Source organism: Engystomops pustulosus, chromosome 3 (genome assembly GCF_040894005.1).
Source record: "Engystomops pustulosus chromosome 3, aEngPut4.maternal, whole genome shotgun sequence".
In the NCBI taxonomy this organism is placed as follows: domain Eukaryota; kingdom Metazoa; phylum Chordata; class Amphibia; order Anura; family Leptodactylidae; genus Engystomops; species Engystomops pustulosus.
The window spans coordinates 11,140,468-11,153,504 of NC_092413.1; the positions used below are offsets into that span (position 1 = coordinate 11,140,468).

At 41.1% G+C, this 13,037-nt stretch overlaps 1 protein-coding gene across 1 annotated transcript; it reads left to right on the forward strand.

The window, feature by feature from the left end:
* Positions 1–8,736: 8,736 nt before the first annotated feature.
* On the forward strand, positions 8,737–12,793 carry LEFTY1 (left-right determination factor 1). The gene is made up of 4 exons (XM_072140020.1): positions 8,737–9,144; positions 9,444–9,687; positions 9,808–10,047; positions 12,207–12,793. Exons 1-4 carry the CDS (start codon positions 8,868–8,870, stop codon positions 12,544–12,546), a joined length of 1,101 nt encoding a protein of 366 aa, XP_071996121.1. The 5' UTR covers positions 8,737–8,867; the 3' UTR covers positions 12,547–12,793.
* The last annotated feature ends 244 nt before the right edge of the window (positions 12,794–13,037 follow it).

The window sequence follows — 13,037 nt, forward strand, 5'->3', positions numbered from 1 at the left end:
ACCGCAGCGGCCCTGTGGATGAGCTTCATCCTCCCCTATGGCTGTCCGGACCAGATCCTCACAGACCAAGGAACAGCATTTGAGCCCCAAGTCTTCCAAGAACTGTGCATTCTATATGGCTGTAAAAAGCTGAGGACCACAGCCTATCATCCCCAAGGCAACGGGCTTTGTGAGAAGATGAATCAGACTCTAATCAACATGCTGAGGACTCTGACCCCTGCAAAAAGGGCTGACTGGCCAAAACTGTTGCCCGAATTAGTGTACCTGTACAACAATACCACTCATTGCTCCACAGGATACACCCCGTATTATCTCATGTTCGGGAGACACGGCCATCTCCCTGCTGATATGACCTGGGACATGGAGTCCCCTGATTCCCAGTCTTTACTCCCCCAGACTGAATGGGTTCATGAACACCAGAGGCACCTGGCGGATGCCAGAGAAGTTGTGGATCTGTGGTTGGAAGAGGCCCGAGAGAAACAAAAAAGGGACTTTGATAGTAATGCCTGTGCTGAGCCTCTTGCTCCAGGAGATCGAGTGCGGCTGCGCAACAACCATCCCACCAGTAAGCTAGATGGGCGTTGGGAGCGTGAGCCATACCTAGTTAGGGACAGTCTCTCCCCTGAAGTCTACGAAATTTCAAGAGGAGACCGTCCACTACTCCGGGTACATAGGAACCGGCTGAAGAGATGTCTTTGTCCTTTTGCCCCTATGTCCACACCTCTCATCTCGACCCCCAACTTACAGACCTCCTTGTGTTCACCTACCCTCAGTTTCTTAGAACTTGTGACTGTGACTCAACTCTGTGTTGTTGTTTCCACTCCAGTAAGAGGTACCTCGGAGAGACCATCATCCCCACCGCAGTCTCCAATACTGCTGCCTGTGGAGGATGATCCGGCTCTAGTGTCTGCAACCCCTCAAGCATCAGAGACAGCTGAGACTCCGACTCCAGCGCCTGAATCAGAGGAGGACGATGAGGAGATTGTTATCTTCTCCCAGCCGGAACTTCGGAGGTCTCAAAGGGAGACAAAAGGTAAAGCTCCTGCAGGAGTACCAACTGGTGTCACACAGAAGGAGGAGGCAGGTACGCTTTTCTGACACCGAAGTACTCACCACCGAAGAAGATACCGAATAACCCCTGATGGGCTGAAAGCCCTCTTCAGGTTCAGTTTGCACTAACCTTTTATAGGCTTTTACAGATTGTAGTGTGGCTGTGTCAGACCGTCTCTATGTAAACCCTGACCGCTATCTTATGCCTCAAAACCAAAGCTTCGTAAGTGAGGGTAGTGAAGCCCGGCGCCAATGAGCCAAAATTCGATCGTGTGCGACGCAATCCCCAGCGCGATCCCCTAAATGTCAGAAAACCTAACGAAAATGCGGTCCCTTAGTTAATGTGCCCCTATGTACAATCTGCAAAGCTCTTCCTGCTCTATAAGATGCTGCCTGCAAATATGAGGCTATGTATAATATGCTCAGCTCCTCGTGCTCTATAACATACTGCCAGCAGATAGGACACTATGTACAATCTGCTCAGCTCCTCCTGCTCTATAACATGCTTCCTGCAGATAGGACACTATGTACAATCTGCTCAGCTTCTCCTGCTCTATAACATGCTGCCTGCAGATAGAAAACTATGTACAATCTGCTCAGCTTCTCCTGCTCTATAACATGCTGCCTGCAGATTCTGACACTATGTACAATCTACCCAGCTCTTCCTGCTCTATAACATGCTGCCAGCAGATAGGACACTATATACAATCTGCTCAGCTGTTCCTGCTCTATAACATGCTGCCTGCAGATAGGACACTATGCACAATCTACTCCGCTCCTCCTGCTCTATAACATGCTGCCTGCAGATAGGACACTATATAAAATCCGCTCAGCTCTTCCTGCTCTATAATATGCTGCCTGCAGATAGAAAAATATGTACAATCTGCTCAGCTTCTCCTGCTCTATAACATGCTGCCTGCAGATAGGACACTATGTACAATCTACCCAGCTCTTCCTGCTCTATAAAATGCTGCCAGCAGATAGGACACTATATACAATCTGCTCAGCTGTTCCTGCTCTATAACATGCTGCCTGCAGATAGGACACTATGCACAATCTACTCCGCTCCTCCTGCTCTATAACATGCTGCCTGCAGATAGGACACTATATAAAATCCGCTCAGCTCTTCCTGCTCTATAATATGCTGCCTGCAGATAGGACACTATGTACAATCTGCTCAGCTCCTCCTGCTCTATAACATGCTGCCTGCAGATAGGACACTATGCACAATCTACTCAGCTCTTCCTGCTCTATAACATGCTGCCTGCAGATAGGACACTATATAAAATCCGCTCAGCTCCTCCTGCTCTATAACATTCTGCCTGCAGATAGGACACTATGCACAATCTACTCAGCTCTTCCTGCTCTATAACATGCTGCCTGCAGAATACATACCATGCATGTTCAGTCTATTCAGCTTCTCCTGCCCTATAACATGCTGCCTGCAGAACAGATACCATGTTCAGTGTGATGCCCTAATTCTCTGATCCAGATGGTGTGGCTACACTCACTATCAGCCCTACTGTGGATGCTACACCTGATCCTTTACAGTTCAGTCTGTCAATTGGGGACCAGTGGGACATAAATGTTGTCACCAAGGTCATCAGTCCTGAAGGAAGGTTCTCCAAGCTTCAAACATATGAATTCCTTAATAATTCCACGAGCCTCGGCCTTGGATGTCTCCACAACCTCCATAGATTCCAGCAGATACATGGGTGACCGCTTCTGCTACATGTGGCTACGAGAGGGTGTGAAGTGGGGCCCCTCACCAAGTTTTGTGACCCAGGAGCAATCACTGATCAACATATGATAGATACAGAAATCTCTCATATAATTAGAGCCCCCCAGGTCAGCAGAGCCCCCCCGAGAAGCCCCCCCAGGACCTAGAGCCCTGGGTCAGACATCCATACAGGAGATATTTGCTCAGTCTGGGCACCACGCTGTCAGACTAATCTTTCCAGCTGCTAATTTGTTGCATGGCGCCTCGGGCTATAGGTTTTCTCACCTTTAATGTGGTTTGGCACAAGCCTTGACACCTCCGACCTACAGTCACAACAAATGTATTATCACACGTGACAAGATATCTGCATTTCCTGCCCCTCTGAATCCATCTACCAACCATCCATTCATTGCAATGGGTAGTGTGTAATACCTCTGTCCTCCTGCGGGGGCGCTGTAGGAAAATACATCTCACACATAACAGCTGATTCTTTTATATCTTTTATCATCTATTCTTATTGTATTTACACATTTCTAATGATTATACTGTGTGTACAATAATAGGCGAGGGTCCTGGGGGTCCTGGGATCAATTTTATTTATACATTGCTTTTTATATACACAGACACATAAATTTACTAACATACACTTACTTGCTTGTCTATATACATATATACATACCTATACATGCTTCCCTGCTAAATACATGCAGTCACATCTGTTTATTCTTGTCTACATACATGGACAATATACAAAGACACAGACATATATGTCCACTTGTTTATTTAGATGCATACGCTCACATTTACTAGTTTGTCTTCATACATACTCAGACATCGAGGCGCACAACTACTGCACTTGCTAGATTACATACACAGACTCACACATGTACATGCACAGACACTAATGTACCTATATACACTAACTCATATATGTGCATATACCTAACTATGCATATAAACATACATGTACATACACCTACCTATACATATAACACACATACATACACATACACCTACCTATACATAAAAACATACAAGTAAATACATAAAGACACATACACCCATATATACTAGCTCATACATGTACATACACCTACCTATACATATAAACACACACATACATACAAATACACCTACATATACACACACATATACATGCACATACATCTACCTATACATATAAACACACATATACATGCACACACACCTACCTACACATATAAACACACACATACATGAACACACATCTACCTATACATATAAACAAACATACACATACATATAACCACACACATACATGCACACACACCTACCTATACATGTAAACACAAACATACATGCACATACACCTACCTACACATATTAACACACACATACATAGACACATACACCCATATACACTAACTCATACATGTACATACACATACATATGAACACACACATACATGTACGTAGACCTACCTATACATATAGACATCCATGTGAATGCACATACACCTACCTACACACATAAGCCCTCACATACATGCGCAGACACTAGCGCACCCATTCACACTTGCCTATACATAGATACACAGACATCTTATCTCAGGGCCCTCGATATATAGAACTTTCTACCGCGGATTCTTTGGCCTGGGGCTGTTTGCCGTCCATATTTCACTTTGTTCAGCCTGTTTAATCTCCTGTCTGACAAGCTAAAAGCCTCACCTCTCTCCCAATACACAAACCAGCCAAGAGCCTTCCCCAAATTCCAGGCGGCCCTTGTTTGCATGACAAGAGGAGCTGATAAATCCAGCAATGGGAACACCACACTGTGAAGTGCACCCAATCCACATCTTATTCTCCGCTCACTTTGTTTGCTCATTAATTTTATGCTATTTGCAGATCCCATAAAAGCCGCCTCTACAATCCACAGAGAGGAGCAAGGGGGGAAAAAATAGGGGGCCCCTCCATGACCCGGGGTCATTAAGCCAGGCATTTAGAGTATCAGTGCCAGACATAAAGAAGTAGCAGGACCCGTCATGAGACAAGTGTAAACAGCGCAGGGCACAGGAGGGGCACATGGCGTGTAGCCACCCCATGTCTAGCCTGCCCAATTCCAGCATCTGCTGTCTGGGAGACTCCAAAATGTGTCAACAACTGCAATTCTTCATGCCTTTACCTCCACATAGCAAGATCCATAGTCCCAGGACTTGTATCAGTCAACTTTCCCATGGCCCCTTTAAAAAAAAAAAAAACTTTTCCGGAGTTATGAAACTTTTTGTCCATATGGGCATGTGCCGAAATACAGTGCACTATACTCCATACCTACCTACATCCATGATCTTGAATTACAAATTAACTTGAATCCATATTTTACTCAAAAAAGGGTAAAAACATAAACTATCAATAATAATAATAATAGGAACTAAAAAGAAATAACAAAACATTTCTTAAAATTAACTAAGGGGCCGTCAGACGCATTTTCGTCGGGTCTCCCCACGAAGATTTCCGTTTTGCGCCGAATTGCCCCCGGATTGTGGCGCATCAACTCCGGCTTGCACGCGACAAAAATCGTGGGGCGTGGCCGTCGGAAAACACAATGGGGGTCATTTACTAAGGGCCCGATTCGCGTTTTCCCGACGTGTTACCCGAATATTTCCGATTTGCGCCGCTTGTACATGAATTGCCCCGGGTTTTTGGCGCACGCGATCGGATTGTGGCGCATCGGGGCCGGCATGCGCGCGACAGAAATCGGGGGGGCGTGGCCGAACGAAAACCCGACGTATTCGGAAAAACCGCCGCATTTAAAAACCGAAAATGTGTCGCTTGGGGAGCGCTCACCTTCACCTTCTATGGGATGGTGCATTCCGGGGCGTTAAGATTATTTTCGGCGCTGCAGCGCCACCTGGTGGACGGCGGAGGAACTACCATCTTAAATCCCAGCCGGACCCGAATCCTGTGCAGAGAACGCGCCGCTGGATCGCGAATGGGCCGGGTAAGTAAATGTGCCCCAATGGATTCGGACAAACCACGGAATTTAACATTTAAGATTGTGCCGCAAGACACGCACTTACATGCACCGGGAAGAAGCAGGTGAACTCCGGCGGACCTCAGCGCAGAAGCGACAGATGCAGGAACTCGGGTGCACGACCATAGTGAATCGCGGTAGACCCGAATCATCGTCGGACAATGCTCTGCGGGATCGCGACAGGACCGGGTAAGTAAATCTGCCCCCTTGTCTTCAATTTCATCCCCTGGTAAATCAACAGTAAAAACGGTTAAAAAAAAATTAACTTTCGATTATTTTACCCTTTTGAGGCTTCCACATATTTTTAAATTCTCTTCTTTATAATAAACAATAAAATTCGTTAACTCTTTTTTAAAAGATATGTAAAATATTTAAAAGATATGAATACAATTATCTTTAAAAATGATTATATTGTATAAAAAGAATATCTAAAATGTGAGTTTGTTTTTTAACATGTATTTTGTATTGTTATTGAATAAAGTATATATTTTTTCAGAAAAAAAAATGTTCTTCAAATTTTAATTTTATTCTAATTTTTCATTTCGAGAGACATACGATAGATCATATCCTTATATAGTAACAAGATCTACTATAGTTGTGTTATATTCTGGCTGCTGATGTTGTTTCTAGTGGAATTTTCTGGCAATCCGTTGTATCTGGTAGTGACCCGTATACTAATTTAAGTCCCTGGGTTATGTACAAGGTAGGTTCTTTCTGTTGTTCTTTGAATTTGTATGTAAGTTGGAATCATTAAATTTTATAATTATAAGACAAAAAAAATTTTTTGTCCCTGAAATAATTCGAATTTCAAAGTTTTGTTCTGTCATGGGAAAAGGATTATCCATAAAGCTTCATTACAGACACATTACAGCTGATCATTGCAGCCTGGGACTAAAGTAAAGCATCTAGAGGTCACAGTGGGCACTCTAGATGTCGGGGACTGCTAGTACTACTATACTGTATACTTGTACTGTATCAGGGTCTCTGGTGCTGACATTATGTATATATTTCCCTGCTCTAAGGCTACATTCACATGAATGTGCACAGGAGAGGAGGAGGGCTGTACGCTGCTTGTCCTGCCCCTCTCCATAGAAATACATGGCACACAGCGCCATAATATGGCGCTCCGAGCACCCATTGACTTTTTACCCAGCGGTTGTGTGAATGTAGCCTTAGTCTGTAAGGAGATTTTGTGCTTTGCCTGTGCCTATTCACACCGACTGTTCTTAACTCTTTTTTTTTACTAAATAAAAATTTATTGTAAAAATAAAAGCCTACAAAAATCCCCCAAAAAATAGCAAAAAGAGTTATATTTGCTTATTCTCAACTTTTGAGGAATATCATCACAAAAACAAAGTGTCAGGGTGACTTCTATTAGAACCCTGGACCTTCTAAGGATTCCTTTACTATTTGCTTGAGGGTCTTCATCTGCCGTGGATAAGTTCAACTGTGTCTTAAGGGTCCTTGACATGGGCCAATAATCTACCAAATCCATGTTCTTGTCCAAGTGATCAACCAGATGTAAAGCTCAAGGTGTCTACAGTGGAAGGACACATTGGATGAAAATTGACCAAATCTGATCATTTGGTGGATTCAAGGGTCCATCTCATGTGTAGAGGAGATAGGAATTCGACATAAGATTCTTTTGGAGATAAGCCGCTGTCAGGGATGTCTAGTCGTGGCCTCTATATTATGTATACATGGACATTAGGTCAAGCTGAACAGGTTCATATGTATTTGGGGAAGGCTTTAGATCCTGGAGAACATGACTGTGACCTTGTCACCTTCTCTAAGGTCTATGACTCAACAGTTCAAAGGGAAACACGTCCATTTAAGAACACAATTCCTTCCTTATAAAGACCTTAGAATCCCAAAAAAGTTGATTCTTTTTCATGTCGGATACAAAGGTTGATTGACAACAAATGGCTCTGAGGGGAATAAGAATCGATTTATCACTAACCTGCCAGTCACTGGGTCCACTTCCTATCTGCCCAAATCATATCCTTTCATGGTTCCCCTCTGGGAATTAACACCTTCTGAGAAGCAGGGACAGTCATAACAAGAATCATCTATGACGGGGGGAGGACGTTGTTGAATGAAGAGGTGGTCTGAACGAGAAGACGACTGATGTCTATGATTTATACAGGACAGATACAACCCATCATGGGTGGACGGAGGCGATAAGGTCACACAGTAGCTAAAAATTTCCACCAAGGCTTCGAGACTGACCATAGACCATGAAAGCTTTTGTTTAAAATCCACTAATGTAACATAATCCTTAACACTTGCTCAAAAGCCCCCATCATTTCTCCCGATGAATTCTGTAGCCTCCAACAAAAGACATTTACATTGAATAAGTTCCTTACAGCGGGATTGGGCTTGAGATGTTTCTAAATGTACATAATGGGGAGAAAAAGTGCAAATACTCAGAGCATCTTATACTTGTAGCTAATAGCTCATCTCAATGGCCTATTACTATTATAACTATACATTTTATTTTGGATTTTAGAACAAAAATTCAAATTATAGAACAAATATTCAACTTATAGGTGTATCAGTATCATAGACATCTATGGCAGCCAAAATAATATCTTAACTCCGGTGAGAATTTTTTAAATTGCTTTTAAAAGTGACAAAATAAAAATCTAATAATACATCTCATGTATCACATCAATACATTGGGTGTAAATAATATGCACTTAAAAATATATACATATTAGAAAAATCTAAGAAAATTAAAATATATCTATACATTGTACACACACACATATATATATATACAGAACAGTTTCAGAAGCCATTTTGGTGGTTGAACAGTGAAAAATAGGCCTAATTATTAGTGTATTTCTTGTCTGAAGATTAAGCCGAGAGAAGTGTCAGACTCTTAATGGGGGTGATGTTGTCCTGTTGTCTTAGCCCTGCTTCTTCTTTTACATTATTGGTCTTCACAGCAGGGAGGCCTTTGGTTCTCCTATAAAAGGAGGACCTCGGTTGCTCTCCATCAGAAACCTTGTGGTGGAGCAAGGGAGAACAAGAAGCCATCACATCCTCCTTACACCTTGGACTTTTCTCTAGACTCAGAGAATAATGAACACCCTTTTGGTGATGAGACTCATCTGCTTCCTCAGTGCCTTCCTTGTATCCACAATCTGCGGGTTCACTCCCAACAACCTCAAAGACGCCCTGTTAAAGAAACTCAACCTTGAAGAGGTGCCCAAGCTGGTGAAGAGGGACATTGACAACCTGGTGGTGCCAAGACACCTCCAGAGCAAGTATATGTCCATGCTCCAGAAGCACAAGGAGAGGACGAGAAGATCCTTGCCCAGCTTGGCGGGCATCCTCAGGGGCATCCCTGGCAATGCAGGTAGGTTCACGAATTCTTCTTATGATACTTATAAGTAAACCATCCATGGTGATAGTAATGGAGTGTGTAATGTGTCGGTGTGTGGGGCGGTGCACCAGACAGGACCATGTTTACTGTCTGGAAAAACCAATTCATTACACAGCATATAGACATTGTTATGTAGGAACCGGTGGCCTTTCATGTCCTGCTCCAGACTGTGGATCCATAGAAGATGTATGTTCGTATGTTGACGATGCAATAATTGTCTGCTCCTCCCTGGGAGAACAATTACTGACGGGTTCTGTACTCATCTCCCATAGATATCTCTGGTGAAGTTCTATATTCAGATCCATACAAGCAGACCTTGGTCTTCGGGATGGAGTCCAGGATACCCCAAAATAGTGAAGTGACGATGGCCGAACTGAAACTCTTTAAGTTGCCCTCCACTACCCAGGGGCTTCCTGATAAACGCTTCCACCGGCCGGTCAACAACGCCAGGGTCAGTGTCTACTATGTGGAGATGATGAAAGATGGAAGCAACTGGACATCACTGGTGGACTCCAGGTAATGCAATGACCAAGGGATGATATATGAATGGCTCTATATAATATAATGAGTCATTTTGTTATAAGTCTTTGTTGGAAAATCAATAATTAAAGGGATAACTTTCATGTCAAATTTTAGACTCGTGCCCATTTTGGAATCAGGCTGGAAAAGTTTTGATGTCACCCACGCTGTGCAATACTGGATGAGAAGCAAAGGGCAATCTAATATGCATCTTGAAATCAGGGTGGATGGAGAGAGACATGGAAACTACGCTGCCGAGGTGGCGAAACTAGTCCGCTTCACCGCCCAGAACCCGTCTGACAACATGGTGGGCAAACCGGAGCTGGTCCTGTACACGCTCAACCTGGAGGAACATGGGTAGGTTCTTTTCTTGCCCAATTCATGTGTAATTATCTATTTTAATATGTAGTAGATGGCATAAAAAAGAAATAGTGGTAATGTAATAATAAAGGTAGTAGGGATTTAATAGGAGTAGTGATAATAATATGGTAGAAGTAGTAGATGAATAATATTAGAAGGGATATAGTAATAGTTGGGAGATAATGGCAGTGGTGATCATTTAATAGTAGAAGTAGATGTAATAAAGCAGTAGTAAAAGTAGTAAGGTGATAAGAATAGAAGAGATATAGTAGTAGTAGTGATAATATAACAGAAGAAAAAGAAGGTGTAAAAAATAGTAGAAGTAGTAGGGATATAATAGTAGTGATATAAAGTAGCAGTAGTAGCGGTAATATAATAGAAGGGATATATAAGTAATAGTGATATAATAATATTAGTGTTATATAATAATAGTAGAATCAGATGTAAAATAATAGCAAAAGTAGCAGTTGTAAACTAGTAGTAAAGGAGAATATGGAAGGAGAATTAGTAGAGATATAATAGTAGCAATAATAGTGATAGCATAATAGAAGAAGTAGAATAGTAAAATAATAGTAGATGTAGTAATAGTAGTAAAAGTTGTAGTAATTTAATTGCAGCGGTAGTAGTGATAATACAAGTGGTTGTAAATACATGATATCAAAAGTACTATGATAGTAGAAGTAAATCTATCACTAAGTAAATGTAAAAATAGTAGAGTTATAGTACTATCATAGAAGCAGTTGTATTAGTGATAAAAAGGTTCAAGCGGTAGCAAAAACATAACATAATATAATAGAAGAAATGGAAGCAGTATCAATAGTAGTAACAGCAGGGGCAAGGAAGTAGTAGACAGGTGTGACAAAGCCATCTAGTTGTATTATACATAACAATCCCAAAACGCAATACGAGCCCAACAAAACAATATGAATATACAAAAGCACAAAGAGATCAAATGGATAATGACACCTTAGTGTCTAGTAAGAGGAAGTCAGCTGAGTATCTATAAACATGACACATTTAACATTTTTGACATTTTACAAGTGGATCAAATACCCAAAACTCAAAAAACACTTCCTAAAACTTCCAGATGTGGATTATTAATGTATTTATACATATTTAAAATATCTTTGATCAATGCAGCCTAATAAATTAGTAAAATACCCTGAGAATAAAAGTGATAAAAAGATAAATCAATTAAAAAAAACAGTTAATAAATATAAAGTATACCATTAAAATAAAAATGTGCTAAGTAAATTAGTAACATATATAATATAAATATAAAGAAACATATCTTAAAAAATATAAAATATGACAGTCCAGCTATCGATAGTATTGATAATGCTTCTTATACTACTTTACTGTTATGACACTACTGGTACTACTATATCTTTTAACACTACAATAATGAATATGAAAAACATACTACAACACAAAAGATACTAGTAACAATTATGATACTACTATTCCGGCTACAACGTCTAATGCAATATTTATACTATTACTAATAATTGTGATACTACTACTACTACTGCTAACATTACAAATATTACTAATACTGATATTTCTAATGATTATACAGCTACTATTGAAATGCTAAAACTACTCATAATTCTACTACTACTATTTCTAACACTTATGATAATACTAATTTTACTACTAATACAATATGATAACTTCTGACAATCCTACTACTACTACAAATTTGAATACAATATCTACACCAACACTAATGATACTTCTACTACTACTAATATTTACTAGTAATGTGAAACCTCTAATAATTATGACACTACTACTACTTCTACTACTACTAATAATATTACTTCTAATATAATATTGATACTCCTAATAATTATACTACCAATAATTATGATACTACTATTTCTACTACTAATAATAATATTACTACTAATATGATACGGATACTGCTAATAATTATGCTACTACTATTACTACTACTACAGCTTATGATACTATTACAGCTACTGACAATCATGACATTACTACTTAAAATGCTATCACTACCAGCAAATGATAAAAAAACACATCAAACGAGTAACACAATAGCCATGGCACATACTATCACTGCTGCTGACAAATATACAACTAATATCTTGTAATAATCTTATAATGACCCTATTATTCTTCTATTTTAGTGCCCGTGGTGACTGTTCATCTCCAGAAGCCAAGAAGGACAACATTTGCTGCCGAGAAGAACATTTTATCAACTTCCGGGAGCTGACCTGGACCCAGTACTGGATCATAGAGCCCGCAGGTTACAACGCGTTTCGCTGTACGGGGGGATGCCGCCAACCCCACTCCCCGGCCCTAAAATACCGCTATGGGGAGAGGACCTGTACCGTAGTGGAAAGTTCCCCCCTACCGGTCATGTACTTGGTGAAAAAGGGCGACTACACCGAAATAGAAGTGGCGGAATTCCCCAATATGATCGTGGAGAGATGCGGTTGCACGGCGGACAACATTTCCATCATTTAGCGACTCTGCCGCGACGCTGATTCGTGCACAGTACTTATCGATGTTTGATGTATATCTGCATCATGAACTTCCCCACGGCTGGCAAACTCTGCCGGAAAAGCGACCGGACGCATGAACTCCTCCATCCCAGACGTATGTTCGCAGTCTTAGGAACGTTAATCATGGCCGTGTAGAAGCACTTACCTGTATATAGTCCCATGTATATTTATCATCGACGCCCACCATTCAGATGGCTGGGAATTTTCTATCTTCCCTTTTGACAGACTCTCTGGGTCTGGAAACAAATTAATAAATTACTTTATTACATATGAAATTAGAGGTTTTTCTTGTTTAAAAAGTTTGTAATTTGTTTTCCTGCGGCGCCCCCATAGGTGAAGAAAAGTATTACACAACTCTCATTGAAATTTATGGGGTTGTCTGCGTAGGGAATTGGCATGCTGTGTCCTCCAGAGAAGGAGATGATCCCAGCGCCATGCAGTGGACAGAACCGA

Coding starts and splice junctions, on each gene's coding strand:
- LEFTY1 (XM_072140020.1), top strand. CDS start 8,868: ATGAACACCCTTTTGGTGATGAGACTCATCTGCTTCCTCAGTGCCTTC. Junction 9,145..9,443: donor GGGCATCCCTGGCAATGCAG/GTAGGTTCACGA, acceptor CATCTCCCATAG/ATATCTCTGGTGAAGTTCTA. Junction 10,048..12,206: donor CTCAACCTGGAGGAACATGG/GTAGGTTCTTTT, acceptor CTTCTATTTTAG/TGCCCGTGGTGACTGTTCAT.